Source organism: Macaca mulatta, chromosome 10, assembly GCF_049350105.2.
Source record: "Macaca mulatta isolate MMU2019108-1 chromosome 10, T2T-MMU8v2.0, whole genome shotgun sequence".
Lineage (NCBI taxonomy): Eukaryota > Metazoa > Chordata > Mammalia > Primates > Cercopithecidae > Macaca > Macaca mulatta.
In genome coordinates, this window is record NC_133415.1 from 114667616 (window position 1) to 114686792 (window position 19177).

A 19177-nucleotide genomic window follows, 5' to 3' on the forward strand; every position below is an offset into this window, starting at 1 on the left:
CCCCCTCTACCTGTTAGCGCGATTCACAAGGAGGTGTCCAGCATCTCCCGCATGAAGGACGAGGCTGCTCCTCACCTGCAGCCAGGGAGGGGGCGCTGTCCTGACTCACTGCTTCGTTGGTGGGGAAATACTCACGTCTGTCTACTGGGGGAGAAAGAGGTGGGAAGAGGCCTCCGGAGAAAGCCCTACAAATACAAAGACGGTTTCCTTCTCGGTCTCAAAGCCCATGGGGCAGGAGAACTCACCTGAGCACCCCCGGTTAGTGCAGATGCCACTGGGTGACCACACCTCGGCAGAGGGCACAGGTGAGGGACTGCTGGCCGCGTCTTTCCTGCGGGGAACCCAGTTTCTGCAGCTTTACAGCCTCTGTGGAATGGAGCCCACAGGGCTCGCACTCGAGCGTGGCCCAGATCCTGCGTCACTGGAGAAGTGAGAGGGTCAGTGGGGACATGGGGGTCCAGGTTCCCACCTTCCCAGACACCAGAGCCAGCCCCGCTCACAGCACAGGAAGGAGGCCAGAGGGACAGGGCAGCTCTAGGTGCAGAGGAGGAACCGAGGCTTCCAGAGGTGAAATGAGGGTGCGGAGCATGAGGCTGGGATGGCTGCCCTAGTGCTGAGCGCCCCCTGGTCTCCAAAGTCACCCAGGGCCACGGAGACTCCCGTGGATGGAAAGAGGCTGCCGTCTCCTCCCAGCCTTGCCAGCGGGGGTTTCCGGACACTGCCTGCCTCAGCTTCAGCTTAGCCCTTGGGCGGGTGGACTGGAGCCCCCGCAATTCACATCCAGAACTTCAGAATGTGACCTTATTCAAAAATAGTTCTATGCAGACATTTTGTCAAGATGAGACCAGCAGGGTGGGCCCTGAATCCAATGACCATTTTCCTTCTAACAAGAGGACAAGACACAGGCAGGGCCCAGGACGGTGGAGGCAGAGGCTGGAGTGACGTGGCCACAAGCCCAAGAACACCCAAGTTGAACGATGTCACTGCCCCAGGAGCTGGAAGGGCCAGGGCAGGGCTGCTGGCGCTGAGCCCTGTGTGCTGGTGCCGCCTCCTGGCCTCTGGAACTGACAGGGCCAGTTCTGTTGCCTCAAGCTGCCCGTCTGCAGTGCTTTGGCGCAGCAGCCCAGAAGATCAATGCAGTCCCCTTTGGGGAGAAGCCTGGGGACCCCCCCTGGTTTCACCCACTTCCCTCCCCATGCAGCCAGAAACCCCATCCATCCACTATCCCCCCACTTGGAGCCTGTGGGGGACTCAGCGCATGACCCCAGAAACGCGAGAAAACGAATTGCTGGGGAGGGTTCTGTGACCCGAGCCATGGGGACCCAAGCCCAAGATCCCAGGGTCCTGGTGCGGCCCCTGTGGCTCAGGGACTCCAGACACGAGGGGCCCATGGATCCAATGAGGTCAGGGGCACGGCGGCTCCCTCTCCAGGACACACTCACTCAACTTCCAGAGCCAAGCCCTTTCACCAGCATGGACGGCACCCATGACAGGACCGAGGGGGAGGTGGCCCCAGCTTCCCGGGTTTATGAGACAAACCGATTATCTCCACCCATCATTCCCTCCTGAATCCGCTGACAAACCAGCCCTGGTGAGTTCGCTGGGACTTCCCAGGGCACAGCCAAGCACAGCAGTTGTCCTGTTGCCCTTGACCCCTGGCCATGGTCCTCTCTGGGGCTGCACGGGGCTGCTCTCCTGCCCTGTCACCCACCTGGGCCCTGGCTTTCTCTCCAGTCCTCTGTGCAGCAGAGCTTCCAGGGCTCTGTGCCACACCTGGAGGATTTTCTGCCTAATCCACCCCTGAGTGGATTCAAGGCACCCTTGTGACCTTCAATCTGTGTGTGCCCAGACCTCATGCCCCGACCCCTGCCTGGCCTCTCCCTGTGCTCCCACCCCTGCCCCTGCCCCCCAACATCTCTGCCAGGCACCCCTCCCAGATGCCCTGCATCCCTCGCTGCACTCAGCGGAAGGCAGTGAGCTGACTTCCTGGCTAGTTAGTGTAGGTGACGGGCTGACTTCCTGGCTGGTTAGTGTAGGTGGTGTGCTGACTTCCTGGCTGGTTAGTGTAGGTGACGGGCTGACTTCCTGGCTGGTTAGTGTAGGTGACGGGCTGACTTCCTGGCTGGTTACTGTAGATAATGGGCTGGCTTCCTGAATAGTTAGTATAGATAATGGTTGGCTTCCTGGACTGGTTAGTGTAGATGATAGCTGGCTTCCTGGCTGGTTAGGGTAGATGACAGCTGGCTTCCTGGACTGGTTAGTGTAGATGATAGCTGGCTTCCTGGCTGGTTAGGGTAGATGATAGCTGGCTTCCTGGCTGGTTAGGGTAGATGATAGCTGGCTTCCTGGCTGGTTAGGGTAGATGATAGCTGGCTTCCTGGCTGGTTAGGGTAGATGATAGCTGGCTTCCTGGCTGGTTAGGGTAGATGATAGCTGGCTTCCTGGCTGGTTAGGGTAGATGATAGCTGGCTTCCTGGCTGGTTAGGGTAGATGATAGCTGGCTTCCTGGCTGGTTAGGGTAGATGATAGCTGGCTTCCTGGCTGGTTAGGGTAGATGATAGCTGGCTTCCTGGCTGGTTAGTGTAGATGATAGCTGGCTTCCTGGCTGGTTAGGGTAGATGATAGCTGGCTTCCTGGCTGGTTAGGGTAGATGATAGCTGGCTTCCTGGCTGGTTTGTGTATGTAATAGGTTAGTTTCCTGGGCTGCTGCTGCAGGTGTGGTCAGAATCCTATTTTTATATTTGGTCTGGTCATTGCTCGTGTTTATACTGAACGTCTTCGTAGTGCCTGGGATCATACGGTACCCTGTCACCGCCAGCATCCTGGCCCTGAGGTCATCGAGGGACAAGTGTTTCCTGCCCGGAGGACCCTCAGTGGGTCTGCTGTGGCCACACCACCCCCTGGCATGGGGTATTTTGTTTATGAGCTTCAGCCCCTGGGGTATACACAACGGAGGTCTCAATGCTTGGCACAGAGTGGATGTTCAGTAAATATGTGTTCCAGGCCCCACTCTGCTCTCAGAAACGATGTCAACTTGGACAGCCAGGGTTTTCCACACCTGCGATTTGTTCCTTAGGATAAGCTCCTAGCAGTGGATTTGCTGAGCGGGCACATTTTGAAGGGTTTTGTGTATGCACAACCAAACCACCTCCGAGAAGCTGAGGCCGCCCCCCTCCCCAGAGGCCATGGAAGGTGCCAGCTGCTCTCTGTGCCATCGCGATTAGGTACCATCATTATTTTAAAGTAGCTTTTGCACATTTGACATGTGGAAAATGTCTTCCTTTCATTTCTTTGATCAATAATAAAGTTGGTTTTAAAAAGGAGGAGAAGCAGCAGAAAGCCCATCTGTGTTAAAGAGGTAGGATCCGGCCCCTTTGGCGAGATCCCCAGCGTTCCAGCCGGTGTGTGGGGTGTGGGACGGTCGGTGACTTCTCTGCATTTTGCCTTTGAATGTTTCCCAGTGAGCGTGTGCTAGTTACCATGAGTGTATTCTATTTCTGCATCCAGAAAAGAATTCTCAAAAGCATATCATTTGGCCTTAAAAAGCAGATTCCTGAACGTAGTAAAAGGTAAAAAAAAGGTAGATGCTTAGATGTAGCATGTTTCTGTAGTTAGCCAGAAAGCCGTGAGCAGTCCTTGTGGCCAGAGAGTGGGATCCTGAGCCATCCCCCAAGGAGGAGCCCTGCCATCGCCCTTTCCCGAGAAGGGGACGATGCAGATGGCTGGGGTGGGTTCTTAAGAGTAGTGTCCATCCTCAGGAAGTATCCAGTGAGGAACCAGCAGGAGAGAGACAGACGGAGCAGGCCAGCATTTCTCGACTCCCAAACCCACAATGGGCCATAAACCCCGCTGTTGTCAGCCTTAAGGCAAACCAGGCGGGTATCCCTCCGTGCTAAGCAGTGTCCTCCATGCTAAGCGGTGTCCTCCATGCTGGGCGGGTGTCCCCTCCACACTGGCCGGGTGTCCCTCCACTCTGGGCAGGTGTCCTCCTCCCTGGCCGGCCGGGTGCTTTCCTCCTGTGCTGGGGCTGCCTCTCCTCTTGTCACCTGGTTTCCCCACCATGTATTCCAGGCGCACACACACCTGTTTCCAGAACACTCGCTCTGGGCGCATGCACGTTTGACTCTGAGCCTGGGATTTTGAAGCCTCTGCTCTTCCTTCCTGAAACACTAACACCCTGGCTTTACCAGTCCAGGCACTGGGTCAGAAGCAGGGGACCTCCCCTCAAAGAGCTTATGATAGGCTGGGTGCGGTGGCTCATGCCTGTAATCCCAGCACTTTGGGAGGCCAAAGCAGGCGGATCACCTAAGCCCAGGAGTTCAAGACCAGCCTGACCAACATGGAGAAACCCCGTCTCTACTAAAAATACAAAAATCAGTCGGGCATGTTGGTGCATGCCCGTGATCACAGCTACTTGGGAGTCTGAGGCAGGGGAATCAGTTGAACCCAGGAGGTGAAGGCTGCAGTGAACCAAGATTATGCCACTGCACTCCAGCCTGGGCAACAGAGTCAAAAAAAAGAGCAAGAGCTTATGATAAAATTGAGCCCAAGTAAACTGGGGGTTCCTGGGTTTCCATCACATTCTCCTCCTCCCCACAGGCCTCTCCTCCTGTGCCCTGGAGCTGGCCAACTGCTCAAAGTGTGGGATTTGCCTCCTGAGGCAGGAGGCAAGCAGAGGAGGGCACCATGGCATGGGTTTAAAGCCATTACTGTCTTGAGTTAATGAAGAGCTAATGTGATAAAAGCCACTATGAGTTTCTAATGAGCAGCCCTTTCCATGGGGGAGAGGGGGGTGCTCAAACTAAGGCAGCTCACCAGGTGCGATGCACCTGCCAAGGTGAGCTGAGTTTCGATGCTCCGGCCGTCTCAGAATGTCCAGGCTCTTCTCTGTGAGGAAGACATTCTATTTTTGCAAAAACTCCACCAGCTGGAAATGGGGATATTGTTGTTTGCATCAGATGTAAAGGGTGCAATTATTTGTAACCAAAAAGCAGGCAGAGACTTGGACCCCTGATCAATATCTGATTAGTGCTTAGTTAATGAGCATAAACCACAGAATGGATCGGCCCCTCAAGTCAGACACATGGAGTTTCCACGCTGGAGGACTCGGGTCTGGGCCACCAGCTCATCCCATGGTGGGGGTGCAGGGGGGATTCGTCCACACCAGGACCCTTCCCAGGGCGGGCATCCTGGGGCCGTCTGTGTTCCCTGGTACAGGGACGTGGGAATGCTGTAGGTGGGAGGGAATTCAGGCCGAGGGAACACTCGACAGCTGTCGGCCTGAGCAGGACCTCTGAGGAGTCAGAGGGGAGGCAGCCGGGCTGGCTCCTGCCGCAGAGGCCCAGCTTCTAATGGGGCAGGGCCGACGGGTGAGAGGCACAGATAGCCTGGGAGGTGGGGACCCGGACAGTTCCACAGTACTCAGGATCATAGACAATGGGGGGAAGGGCCAGCATCTCGACTCCCAAACCCACAGCGAGCCATAAACCCCGCTGTCGTCAGCCTTAAGGCAAACCAGGCTGGTGTACCTCCATGCTGGGCAGGTGTCCTCTCCACGCTGGCTGGGTGTCCCCCCACACTGGGCAGGTGTCCCCCCACACTGGGCAGGTGTCCTCTCCACGCTGGCTGGGTGTCCCTCCATGCTAAGCGGTGTCCTCTATGCTGGGCAGGTGTCCCCCCACGCTGGGCGGGTGTCCTCCTCCCTGGCCGGCTGGGTGCTTTCCTCCTGTGCTGGGGGTGCCTCTCCTCTTATCGCCTGGTTCCCCACCGTGTATTCCTGGGGAGAGGGCAGGAGATGGGGAGCTCTGCGCACACGTGGGGAAGCCCTATCCCAGCCAGGCACACCTGGCCCCCACTGAGCCACGCCTCCGGCCGTGGCACCCGCAGCTCACAGGCTGTGGTGGACACACAAAGCCTTTAAATGTGGCAAATGTGGCAAGTGCCTTCAAGGAGCTCAACTTATTGAATGAAGGACTGGCCTTTATTCTGAGACTAAGTCTTTCCTGTTATTTTAGTGGTAAAATATTATTTTCCTTTCATGAAACATTTGAGCTAGATGTGTACTTTAAAGTCTTCCCTTGGTAGAACTAGAAGTTGGCAACCCTATATTGGTTCCCCTGTGTTTTTAAAAACCAACGTTGTCCCTGAAATCCAATAAAAGAGCGTACAGCAGGGGTCGCCAAACCCAGCTCAGCACCTGCTTCTGTGAATGGTGTGATGGGAACACAGCCGTGCCCATGGCTGGACGCGTCCTCTCAGGCTGTTTCTGTGCAGCATTGAGGAGTTGGGACAGAGAACGTGTGACTGCAAAGCCTGACATATGTACTGCCTGGCGCTTTACAGAAAGTGTCTGCTGGGCCCTGGAGGAGAGTGTGGCTGCTTTCAGTCTGGCTCTAGCAGAGCTCACTGGACCCAGCCACGTTCCTCCTTGTGGGACTCAGTTTCCCCATCTGTCAGAAAAGGAGGTGGCCACATGTCTGTTCCAAATGTCTGTTTCCAGCCACCGTCTGACTTCCCATTCCACACATCCCACCTGGCCCCTCCTCAATGCCAAGCCCTCTCTCCTCCACGTCCTGGTCCCCAAGCCTCCAAGGGGTCTTGGTGCTCCTCCATACATGAGATCACACAGCAGCGGGCCCCTCCTGCCGAGGGATTGGCGGGGGAGGACCTCCTGCCTGACCTTCGGGAACTAGAGAGTCCTTCAGGACAGATCAGCTGGAAACGCCATCCCACGTTCTGTCCTGAGTGGGGAGAGCTTGGCCCCAGTGGGCAGGGGGTTCACGTGATATCGTGAGGTTATCTGAGCCCCGTAGAGGCGGAGGAGAGGGGTATCTGTGGTGGGAGGTTCTCAGCCATTCTGATAAAGTGATTTCTCAGTGACGCGATGGACCAGGGCAGGCGCTCAAAGGGAGCACGCGGGTCTCTGCCTCACAGAGGATCAGTAATCCTGAGATGCTGATGAGTCCTGGGCTGACTCGCTATCCCTCCACCTCCCCCAGCCAGTAGAGCTGAGTGGAGAAGAGCTCCACGCGCAGATCCTGGACCCCAGCCCTGCTCCACCACTGTCTGATGTGTGATTGGCCCGAGTTCCTGCACATTGGCAATAGACCGCCTGTGAGATTTCTCTGAGACGTGACAAACCCATTCACAAGAGGCCCTCGGGCCAGCTGGGCACAGGGTGGGGGCCCAGGAATGGCGGTGAGGGGCTGGGGCAGGGTGAGGAAGAGACCAAGGCAGTCAGAAGGGCTCCACATCCCCATCCAGCCCAAGAGACCATCATTCTCATAAACCAGGCCAGCCGTGCTGCTTTCAGTGAGTACAACAGACGGCACCTGGTCCCTTCTTCCCTCACTGGTCAGGGCTTTGCTTCTCTCCCTCCACCTTCTCCATGTCCCTACCATCATCCTGCCACCCCCACCATCACAGCTGCAGGGCCCCTTTCTGTGCCAGGCACGTGGATCCTCACAGGTTTCACAGACGAAAACGCTGGGGGCCGCCGGTGGAGGGGAACAGTGAGTGCTTCAGGAAGCTGGAGTAGTTTCTCCCTTTGACTTTCTGAACCAGATGAGCCAAATGCGGTCACCACCAACCCCACGACTTTCCCAGCGCTGCCCTGTCGTAGAGATGGGTGGTTTCAAATAGTGCCTGATGCGCCAACGTTGGCCTCACCTGCTCGGGGATGACTGGCTTGACGAAGGCTGAACATCAGTAATGATGCCCTGGTCAGACCCACCGTCCACTTTGCAAATGAAATTCTGCAGGCGTTTGTTCGGATGTTTTCATAAGCAGTTTTAAAACCCTCACAAGGCAAAGTTATTTTTGTTTATACAAGTCATATTCCTTAGATGTACCAGTATATTTATCCTTTATATAAACATTATGTATATGTATGTTTATGGGAGCTCTGTGCGTGTGTGCGTGTGTGTGTACCTATGAGACACAGAGACAGAGCTCCTCATATCTTTCTGCATTTCCGAGGTGCCCTCTAGAATCATTTTCCTTCCACCTGAAAACAACCTTAGTATTTCCTCTAGTGTGGGTCTCCAGGTGGTAATTTTTTTGTTTTATCATTTATCACATTTAGTGTCTATTTTTCACTTTTATTTTTGAAAGTTTTTTTCACTAAGTAATGAACTCCAGGTTCCTCGTGAGTTCCTCATGTTCCATTGTTTTCCAGCTTCCATCGGTCCTATTGAGAAGTCAGCTTGAAGTCTTCTCATTGCCACATTGAAAGTTTTGTGCTCTTTTAAAAAGGAGGCTGTGTGTGATGTTATCCCTCTCCATGAATGATTTATTTCTGCTGCTAGTAGGGGACACTGACAACCACAGAGAACCTCAGCCTAAGCAGTTAGCTCTGTGCGTGTGTTAGGACTGTTTCTTCCCAGTTCACCCTCGCTCCTAGGGTGCTGCACTTCCAGGTTTCCCTCTTAGGAAAATGCAGAGGAAAGCCAGCACAGAGGCACGGGGCTGTCTCTTTAGAGGGGAGCATGGTTGGGACCAGGCTTGTTGTGCTCTAAAGTAGTGGGGACATCATGATGGAGGCAAGGATCATCAGGGTGGGGTCCCCAGTTCCAGAGGCTGACGGTCAGCAGGCCGTGGCCCCTCCCACTCATTTGCTCACCACATAAATGCATCTATTTTATTGACCTGTAATTCACATGCCGTACTCTTTGACGTGCTCCTGCCTCTGCTTGCTTTTCTGTGTTTTCATGAAACGTGTCTGCTTTGAGAATTTTGCATTCAGTAGAAGCTGAAAGCTGAAGCAAACTCCTAGTCCGACACACCCAAGGTTCCCCTGCATCCCAGCTGGGCTTGTCCTGCCTGGGTGGAAGGCCAGAGTGCGGGTCTTCTCTGCAGGGCTGCAGAGGGAGGGCGAGGTGGAGGAAGGGTGGAAGGGGGATACTCCCTGCCTGCTCTGGGGTCCTGGAAATAAGTAGTAGCTTCGGGCTCCTCGCGGACCCTGCCTCCTGAGCATGAGGCTGCCCTGCACCCTGGGCTTCTGGCACAGTCTGGCAAATGTCCGGCAGGGCATCTGTGTGCCAGGTCGCAGGGACAGCACGGACCCAGCCCCACCCTTGTGGCTGTAATCCCACAGAGGACACAGACGTTAAGCAGACACACAGCTGTTTCAATGCAGGTGAGACGAGGACGCACAGGGCCCCAGGACTCAGTCCAGAGGGCCAGGAAGGGGTTTTGGGGATGAGGAGGAGTCGGCCAGGTGGAGGAGAGGGAAGAACGTTCCAGATGCAGAACAGATTGTGGAAGATCCCAGGGCTGGTGTGGTGAGAGTCCTTCATCTCATGCACACAGGAATGAGCACCTCGGGTCTCTCTAAGGGCCCCCCGCATGACCAGCAGCCCCGTCAGCCAGCGGAGGCACTGTGCGGGCAGAGGCTGCGCCATCCCCAGGGCCCAGCAAGGCGCCAGCAGCCCGCCTCTGTGCGTGAACACTACAGGGCCAGGCACTCGACTTTCAGGGTTCTGGGGCATCTCAGGCAGCCACTAGGATGAGCTGAGCACACGTGTGCAGAGCCGGGGCAGGAACACCAGAAGGTAGCGGGCAGAGTCCAGCCCCAGGACTTCCAGGTGGGAGAGCCCGCCGTGCCAGCATCAGGAGACAGCAGTTAGGAGCTCGCAGAGAGGGGCCTCCACCGGGCACAGTGCTAGCTCAGAGTTGGTGCTCATTAGGCAGTGACTAAAGCCCCCACCCACCACTGCTGCCAGCAGAACTTGGTCCTCAGACCTGGGGATGCCCTGAGGCCACAGGGTGGGGTGTGCTGATGCAGTCCCTCCCCAGGGCAGGAAAGGCTGCTCGGCCAAGGGGAAGCCGAATGCCATTCTCAGGAAGTGGGGAACGTACCAGTGTGCACCGTAGACCTCAACCCCAATGTGTCCATGGGGAAACTGAGGCACCAAGCTGAGAGAGCACGTGGGCAGCTCACTGAGCCCCTCTGAAATGCCAGCGGCCCCCAGTCCCACGGCACCCCCAGATGTGCTCCGTCTGACTGAGTCCCATAGGCACAGCCTCCCTGCTAAGCGGTCCCTTCTAGGTTTGTTTTCCACTGTGTCCTCTGCGGTGTTTATTATACAGCTTCTGTGTATCCAGACCTATACCAGGCCCTGCTTCCTGAGTCCCTCCCTTTAAGCCCAGCCAGGCTGGGTTCTATGTGGGAGTGGAGGCAACTTGGAGGCACTGTCGGGACCTCAGGCCACCCGGCTCCAGGCCTGGTCTGCTGCCCCATGCTCTGGAAGCTTAGAGAAGTTCTTCCTCCTCTGAGGCCTGGTCTTTCCCCAGCTGAAAAAGGAAGAGGTCAGAGCAGATGACCTCAAAGGAACCTCGAGCTCTAGAAGAAATCCTTCCATGATTCTATAAAGTGGGGGCAGAGTCAGCAGGTGCACTGGCACCACCTCTGAGTACACCAAGAGGAAGAGGGTTCCACTACGCCAGACTCACGGAGAGCTCTGCGGTCGAGGGGGCTCTGCCCAGGTGTGTGCGGGGGGCAGCCTGTGGGGCAGGCTGTCCCCATCTGAGCTGCTGTCTCTGTTCCAGGAACCTACGTGATGACGGTCACGGCCAACGATGCTGACGACAGCACCACGGCCAACGGGATGGTGCGGTACCGGATCGTGACCCAGACCCCGCAGAGCCCGTCCCAGAATATGTTCACCATCAACAGCGAGACTGGAGACATCGTCACAGTGGCGGCTGGCCTGGACCGAGAGGTGAGGCAGGGCGGGGTCTGTGTGCAGGCGGGTGAGCTCCTGGTCCCCGCAGGACGCCCACAGGACCCTCGGGGAGCCTCTCTCGTGGCATAGTCGGGGAATGATCAGAAACCTCCCCAGTGTCACTCTCTTGCCACGGGACAGATTCAGCAAAGGAGGCTCTGGAGCACTCACCACTGGCTGCTATGGGCGAGGCCCTGTGAGATTTCCAGAACAGGCCCTGCTGGTGTGTGTGGCTATGGGTGGAGGCCTCAGAAAAGCAGGGACCACCCGCTGGGGTCTCGGGGTCTAGCCACAGCGGCACTCGGTATCTGGGGTGCTCTGACAGCCCCTCTCAGGACCTGAACACACACGCCTGCCTTGAAACCCACCCCTTCTGGACCTGGCGACTTCGAGGAGGCCCACCCCACCTAGGCTGCGGCGGCCTGGCTGTGACGAAGGGGGCATGGAAAAGCAGGGCTTTTCACACAGCCGGAAACCATCACAGCCAAATATATGGGCTGCTGGCTGGTGCCGGGTTCCATGCACCCCCACCTCCTGCACTGTCCTGTGGTCCCACGAGGCTTTTGTGACAGAGGCCTCCCTCCCGCTCTTCATCTCCAGTGCACGCCTCACTCAGAGACAGACCCCAGAGGGACGCCCTGGGCGGTGGGTGAGGTCGGGGCCTGCTTCTGCTCTGAAGCCTGCCAAGTGCAGGTGCATCTCCAGCGCTGGGCCGTGTGCCCCTGGAAGATTCACCACCAGCTCCTGGGGCTGAAAGCGCCCCCCCAGCAGCCCCTTGAGTCCCCAGGTGCCCAGGACAGGGCATCGCCGGCCTTCCCCATCTCCAGGTCTCGCTGTCTGGTCTCCTGTTTGCACTGTGCCCACAGAGTCAGCGTCATTCCAGACGTAATTTACCCACTAAGGCGTTTGGCTCCCAGGAGCCAGTAGAACCATCTCGCTGGGCTCAGAGCCAGCAGGTCCTGCCCATGGGAGGCCCGTTTCCAGAGGCCATAGTGCCACTTTCTGGCAGCTCCTCGGTCTTGCTGGCCTCGACTCTCCCGCTCCGAGTCAGCGGCTTCTGAGTGCGTCACGGCCCTCGAGCTCTGGGTGCGCGGGGACCCACTGCAAGCTGGGGCTGCCAGCCGGTCACCGGGGCTTGCTGGTGTCGCTTTTAGGGCTGGGGCTGGCAAGGAAGTGGCAGGTTCTTCTTCCTGGTTTGGGGCTGTGGGCCTCCAGTTTCTGCCTCAGCTCCAAAAGCCAGGGCTCACCTGCGGTGCCGTCTTCATCCCCGCCTTTCAGATCAACCAAAGCCAAGCTGCAGCCTGGAAAATGCCACCCGTCCCCGTCCCTGGGAAGAGCACAAAGGGGTTTTCCTGGAAATTCCTAAATCGTAAGGGGTGGTGCTCAGGATAGCACACGGGGGCAGAGAGGCCACTCGGGAGGTAACTCTCGGCAGCGTGTGGCTTGCGGGGGAGGCGAGGCGGCCCCGGGGTGGGCAGGGGCTCGGGACTCAGACCTGCGCAGCAGGGGACATTGTCAGCCTCAGCCGTGGTGCCTTTCGTCTGAGAGACGGGAGGGTGATGATGGCCTCGGACTCCAGGGATCGAGATGGAGTCGCGTGGCAGGCAGCGTGAGGGCTGGCACGGATGGCACAGGCGGGGACTTCTGATGCAGGATTTACATAAACGTTCTTCGAGTGATGTTGGCCAGAATGCCCGGGGCTCCGAGTGAGCTGCGGTCAGTCCCAGCACCTTCACCCCAGGACTGCAGGATCTGCTGAGGCCCTGCCGCCCTCCAGTGGCCAGGAACGAGCGCCCGCTGCGCTCGGACAAGGCTCTGCAGAGGAGCTGCGCCTGGCCCTGGTCCTGTCACTCAGCTAGGGAGATGATCTGTGGGCCCATGACGGAGTCAGGAGTGCTGTTAGTGAGGCCCACACAGATGTGGAAGAACCAGATACCGTCCCCTATCTCCTCTGTAGCCTGGGGTCCCCGCCTGCCCTGGGGAGAGAGGGCACCCCCCGTCTGCCCCTCCCACACACACACCTGTGCGCGGCTGGTTTCCACAGGCAGGCGCCTCTCCAGCGTGTTTGCACAGCTTTTGGCAGAGCAGGTGGTCTGACCGGAGCAGGTGCGTGCAAGCCTCTGCCCACACACTCCTGCACACGTGATGCTCCAGAGGTACAGATGGGATGGCACGGCTGCCGGCTGTGTCCAAGGAGAGGACAGGACAGCCGAGCAAGGGTCAGGCCCGTGGGCGCCAGCACCTCTGGGATGGCCCCTTACAGGGGCAGGGGCAGGGGTTACCTAGAGCCCACAGGCTGCCCCATCTGCGAGCCGGCAGCTGCTGGTCTGTGACGGGGAAAGCATGGGGCAGAAAGGGCAGTGGCGACGCTCAGGGAGATCTGATGGGGCCTCGCCCTCCGGTCCCCGTGCAGGAGCATGGCTGGCTGCATGCTGGCCCCAGGAAACTGTTCTCTCCCTACTCTGTATTGGCCGCGAAGGAGCAACGGCCAATTGGAGAGGCAGCTGGTTCTATTGAGCAACCGGAGAACCGGGAAGGGGGAGGTGTTCACAGGGTTGGGTGCCTGCAGGGGAGGCATGCAGGGGTGCGGAGGGTTCCAGACACGCAGACGCTGTCCATAAACACACCTCTTCACACATCTAGTGTACAACGTGGCAGCAGTCTTCCCTTAGGGCAGGGGTTTTCTTACTATAATGATAAGCTGGGGACCTAAAGGAGACCATAGGCTGCCTGCTCTGGCCTGCACTGATTCCGTGCCGGTCCGTACTCCCTCTGGTTTCCGACGGGGTCAAGGGGCTCCCGGTGGCTTTGGGACCATCTGGTCTCCTTCAGCACAGATGTCTATAGATAAAGGGACTAAAGACAAACAGCTAAAGCTTTCTCACTGCAGGGTAGAGGGCTGAGAGGGCTGGGGGACTTTGTAGTTTATATTGTAGGAAAGAATATCTAGTATTTTCCAGGCTGAAAATACATATAGGCAACATCCATGGACCCCTCTTCATAGCTGAAAATCTTGCAAGGCCCCGGCAGTCAGTGTGGGTACAGCTCTGACCCTGGGAGGGATCGAGAGTGCCATGGAGCCCACAACACCCTGGGGTTCCCCAGCTGTCCCACGGGAGGGACACCCCTTGGCCTCGCTGGGCCAGGCATTCCTGTGGGCATGTCAAGGCCCATGATAGGGATGGTGCCCAGCCTCCTGGGCTTAGCTCCCCCTACCCCTACAGATCATAGCAGCTCAGCCAAAGGAGGGCCAGCAGCCCCAGCCACCCAGAGACCTCCCCACCCACTGACCAGGCCCCAGTGAGGCCGACCCGGCAGCTGGACGCCCTGCCCAGGCCGGACACCGAGGTGAGGCGGAGCCAGCCTGCTCCCCAAGGCCCACAGCAGACACCCGCCCCTGGCCACCCCCGTCGGCAGCTTCAGCGTGACCTGCAAAATGTTGCAAATAAAATGCTCATTTAAAAGCCATTAGAGGTGTGGTTGACAGACGGAGATTTATGAAGATTGAGGGACATGAGGAGACGCTGGTGTTGCGGGTGCTGGCGTTCTCCGCTGTGTGTGCCTGGGGATGTGAACAGTCTAGCTTCTATCCAACGGGAGGCCCCGTCTCGTGCATCTCAGGCGTGGTGTGCTGGAGAGGGCGGTCCCATGTCTTCCTCCTCCAGGGTTTGTCAGGAACGTGGGTGGTGTGGTTATTTTCCCTGATGATCCTTCAGCCGCTAACATTCGATTCCGGGAAGAGCCATTTCTGTCTCCTGTTTCAGTCTCGTGCGTGTGAAACAAGCTGGTTGATGCAGTGAAGCCTGGGACCCCCATGTGGATGGGCATCGCAGGGGGACAGCAGAGCCGTGGTCCAGGGGCTCAGGGGACGGTTGCAGGGCTGGACTTTGGGGCCATGTCCCCTGGAACATCCCTGGGGTGCGCTGTTTGACAACACGTCTTTGGCTGGGAGGACCCCTGGCCTTCCTCGGACCCCCAGGCAGGGGATGGGGTGTAACCCAAAAGAGGCCTGGCCCCAAGCAGACCATGATAGGGTCATCACCAGGAGCCAGCCAGGCACGGGGGCCCCAGAGGGAGGCCTGCGTGGACACAGATGGGCGTGGTCACTCCAGAGAGGACAACAGGCCCTGGCCTGCGTGAGCAGCCGGGAGCTGAGCCGCAGGCCTGGGGCAGCTGGGGCAAGGCTAAGGCCCCATCGTGGCCGTGACGTCCTCATTCCCAGCCACGATCAAAACAAGACCTTCATGGGCAGCATGTGTCCGGCAGCAGGACCCCTCCCACCTTCTGTTCGCCCTGCCCCTTTCAAACTGAGCCCAAGCCTAGAAACATCCAGGTCCCTGAGCTGCTCCTTCCCCAGGTTCGATGCAGCCCCTGGCTGGAAGGCGGCTGTGCATCTTGAATCTGAGACAGACCCAGGCGTGGCCTGCAGCTGGCTGCATTTGGGTACAGAGACAGTGTTGGGTGCCCTCAGGGCTCCAGGTGAGCAGAACCAAAGGTGTTCATGTCATTTCCACGTTATTTTCCTTGTGCAAACGTGTCTCTTTCCCCTTCTAAGGGCACCAGCTCGAGGGCTTCTGTTAGAGAAGCTGCCTCCAGCGTACACGGCAGCCATGTCCCCAGGCCGCCGCCCGGCCCCAAGTCTTCAGCAGCCCTCCCAGTGGGGACATTGAGGCAGGCTCCCCTTCCCAGACATGGAGAGGTCATCCCCTTGGGCCAATCTCTGCAGCAGTTTATGGCATGGTCTTGGGGTCGTGGGTGACCTCTGAATTTGTGACCACTTGGCCAGAGGAGATGCAGGGCCCTGGCACTGGCCACCCCCATCTGCCCACTCAGCCATTCCAGGTCCTGTCTCCCACCTTGCATACAGCCTCTCCCACTTTTTCGCCTTTGCCTCAGGATAGAAGTCCTGGAAGCTGCCAAAGACTCGGCGGGGTGTGCTGAGGCCGGAGCACCCCGTTCCAGGGCTCTGCTTTCCGCGCAGATCTGTGCTTAGTGTTCAGAGCTGCCCTGCTCGTCGTTCGCCCACCTCCTGGGGAAATCTGAATAATGGTTTATGGTTAACTGCTTTTGCAGCAGAGGAAGCATGGTCTCGGATTTTCAACAGCAAACAATAAAGCAACAACAAGTTTTAAGACAATGGCTCCAGGACCACTGTTGCCAGGCATTAGTAAACCCATGCAGGCAGCCACTCACAGCAGCGTAGACGCCAAGCAAGCACCAGTTCAGCCCCCCGGGGCCTGGCCTTCGCCTGGCAGAGCCACTGCCCTCCTGGGCCCAGGCCTGCTGAGCCCGAGAAGCTGATTTCTGTCTGGCTTGGCCTATCAGAGAAGAGCACACATCGGGACCATTTCTCCACTAGCCCAGCTTGCCTTGCCTCAGCCAGACAGCTGCTCAGCCACTTCTGAAAAGGATACATCAGTAGTTCCTTTTTCTCTTCCTCCCCCTGTAAAAAGCTTCATCTCCCCTGCCCTTGTGCAACAAGCAAAGTCTTCAGCGGAATCACCAGAGGTGCTTCTCAGCACCAGCCTCCATCTGACAGAGTGAGTCATCTTCAGGAAGAAGAAAATCCACAAACATCATTGCCGCCGTGTCTAATTAGGCAGAGCTATGTAAATTGAGTGCTTCTACATGATTAAGATGTCAGGAGAGGCTTCGATAAGACCTGAGCGGTTCAAGTGTCTCTCGTGTACCAGCCGAAGATGCCCCGCTTGCTAATCCTATTCATCTGGTGTTGTTTCCTAATTAGAATATTGATGGCCTAATGAGGAGGTGAACCTGCCGCCCGAGCCCCGTTCTGAAGGTGAGAGTGGGCTCTGCAGACGCAGGCGTCGTTCCGCTTGCTGTGCAGTGAAACTAGCACCCTGCCAGCATTGTTCTCAGCGTCCCTTCCAGGCTGCTCCCGAGGACGTTGATTTTGTAAATAGAAACTGGATCCGGCCTCCCGGTCCTATCACAAGAGGACTATCACCTGGTCACCTTCATCAGCTCGAAATTTCTTCCCAAATAAGGTGGGCCAAATTAGTGATCTCCTGGTCTGAAATGATTCTGGGGAAAGCAAAACCCACACCTCCCCGAATGTCTTCGAGACCCTCTGCCCGCCCAGCACTGTCATCGATGGATGGAGAGTGAGAGCATGGTTTTGTTCTGCCACTCGGGATATCGTTCTCACCACCATCGACCTTAGTTAATGTATTCACATGATTCAGATTCCTGTAGGAAGTGTTCATCAGTGACCAGAATGTCCCCTTTCCCTTTGAGAGCGGCGTGGCTTTCTGAAAGGCGTTTCTCCCAGGCAGCCAGCCTCTCGTAAGCCCCACCTAGAGGCGTCTGCCTGGGGAGGGCAGTAGCCTGGGGGAGGTGGGGTCAGCGCCTCCCACTGGCTGGGGTTTTGAATCGCTGTCATGGAACCCTGTTTTGAAGGCATCGAATATGGCTATGTCGTCTCAGAGAAAAATATTAGCAATTGAGACACATCTGCTGCTGACCCACCTCAGGCCGGATTTGTGCCCCTGAAATCTTCCTGATCTCCCCTCCGCCCCCTCCCAAAATAAGAGAAGAGAGGGAAGGACAGCGGTGAGAAGGTGGACCCAGCCAAGGCGCCATCATCTTGGGGCTTCGACCTCCCTCCAAAACAGAGGCCTCGGCTCCCGAGTCACATGGTGTCCCCCAAGTGTGGGGCACTGAGCAGCCCCAAGAGGACCCCAGGCCAGCAGGTCACCCCCAGGACGCAGAGGCCGCCACCCCTGGCCTTGAGGGTGAGGGATGGATGCAGAGAGAGGGGCAGGGTTTGGGTCCGGTCCCCACACAGGATGAGGTTCCCAGGCACGCTGGGCAGTGCGTGCTCTGAAGTTGGGCCACACGTGAGCTGGTACCCACCGCTCTGTCCAAGGGTTTCTGAAGGCCAGAGCTGGCAGGTGTGGCCATCCAGCAAGGTGAGAAGAGGTGCCAGTGAGTTACAGAGCAAGGGCCCCCCAGGCCCCAGGAGAGCAGGAATAGCAGTGCTAATGGTGACCTGGAGGTGACCCTGGATGGCAGAGGAGGGACCCTGGATGGCAGAGGAGGGGGCTAAGCCATAGGATGGCCCAGGTGACCCCCAACCACTTCCTGACAAGAGGTCCCTCCCTGGTGAGGAAGCTGAGTGCCCCTTACACCAACCAGCATGTCAGGGCCCTGTGGCCACAGGGCATGAATGTCAGCCACGCTGAGCAGGGTCACAGCAGGGCAGGGTCAGGACAGCTCCTCCGTCCATGGACGGCACTGGAAGATGAGCCTGCAGCCCCTGAGTGGATCTCCCACCGCGGGGCCACATGCACATGGGGTGGTCTCCATGCCCCAGGAACCTGCGCTGCGAGGGGAGGGGAGGAGATGGCCGTGGAGTCTGAGAGGAGGCTCCGTTCCATCGGTGGCATTTCGTAACCAAAGTGCCAAGGTGTGGGTCCGGGGCAGGGCTGCAGGAGAGGGAAGCGGTGACTGTGGAAGAAATCAGCCATTTCATGGTGCAGCTCCCCAGCGAGCCACTCCTGTGAGCCGGCCGCAGCATGAACCGTGGCCAGAATTATGGCTCCATATGGCAGCAGCGGCCAAGGCTCCCGCCTCAAAGCCTCCAGTGGTCAATTAGTTGACCACTGTTCATCTGCCTTTGGAACTGGGCCCAGGCGACTGGGGTTGTAGCTGGAGCAGTGGCCAACGTCTCCATCTGAGAAGGGCCAGCGCCAGGCAGAGGGCAGGAAGAGGAGGGGGCAGCACGTGGGGGGCTGCAGGTGGGGAGGAGTGAGAACCCATCACAGCTGAAAGTCCAGGTCACCTGGGGGCCACTGGCCCAGCCACAGACCTGGCCCAATCAGCATCTGGACTGGGTTTAATCGTGGTCCCCAGAAAAGCTATGTCCACACCCTGACCCCTGCCAATGTGACCTTGTCTGGAAAAGGGGCCTTTGCAGATGTAAAGATCTGGAGATAAAATCGTCTGCATTGGGGTGGACCCTAAATCCTTATAGAGACAGAGGGAGACACAGGGGAGAAGGCGCCATGGAGACTGAGGCAGAGACCAGACGATAAGGCCACAGGCCAAGGGTCCCTGGAGCCTCCAGGAGGTGGAATAGGCAGGGTGGGTCCTCCCTCAAGCCCCTGGATGGAGCCGGGCTCTGCCCACGCCTCCACCTCGAACCTCTGGCCTTCTGGACTGCTGTTTTTAAGTCACCTCATTTGACAAGACCCTGACGGGAAGCAGCCAGACTCAGTCCCTTTTGCCGAGAAGCCTGTGTCTGGCTTTGTGATGAGGCTTTATGGGCACACAGCGTGGTTGGCCATTTGCACATGGGCGGTACCACACACCAGGACGGCACCGTGACGTGAAAGCCAGGTTGGGAGGAAGGAGCAGGGATTTCATCTGCACCCTCCCTCGGCGGCACGGCGCCTTTGTGGGTCAGATCCAGGGTCTCAAACCCAGAGACA

The 19177-nt window shown here is 57.8% G+C and overlaps 1 protein-coding gene across 1 annotated transcript in view; it reads left to right on the forward strand.

Annotated features, from left to right (window-relative positions):
- The window catches only part of CDH4 (cadherin 4), a 687081-nt gene that overhangs the window by 613881 nt on the left and 54023 nt on the right, over positions 1-19177 (forward strand). The window contains exon 7 of the mRNA XM_028828556.2: positions 10549-10721. Coding sequence (XP_028684389.1) covers positions 10549-10721 — 173 coding nt within the window. The remainder of the gene's footprint in view (positions 1-10548; positions 10722-19177) is intronic.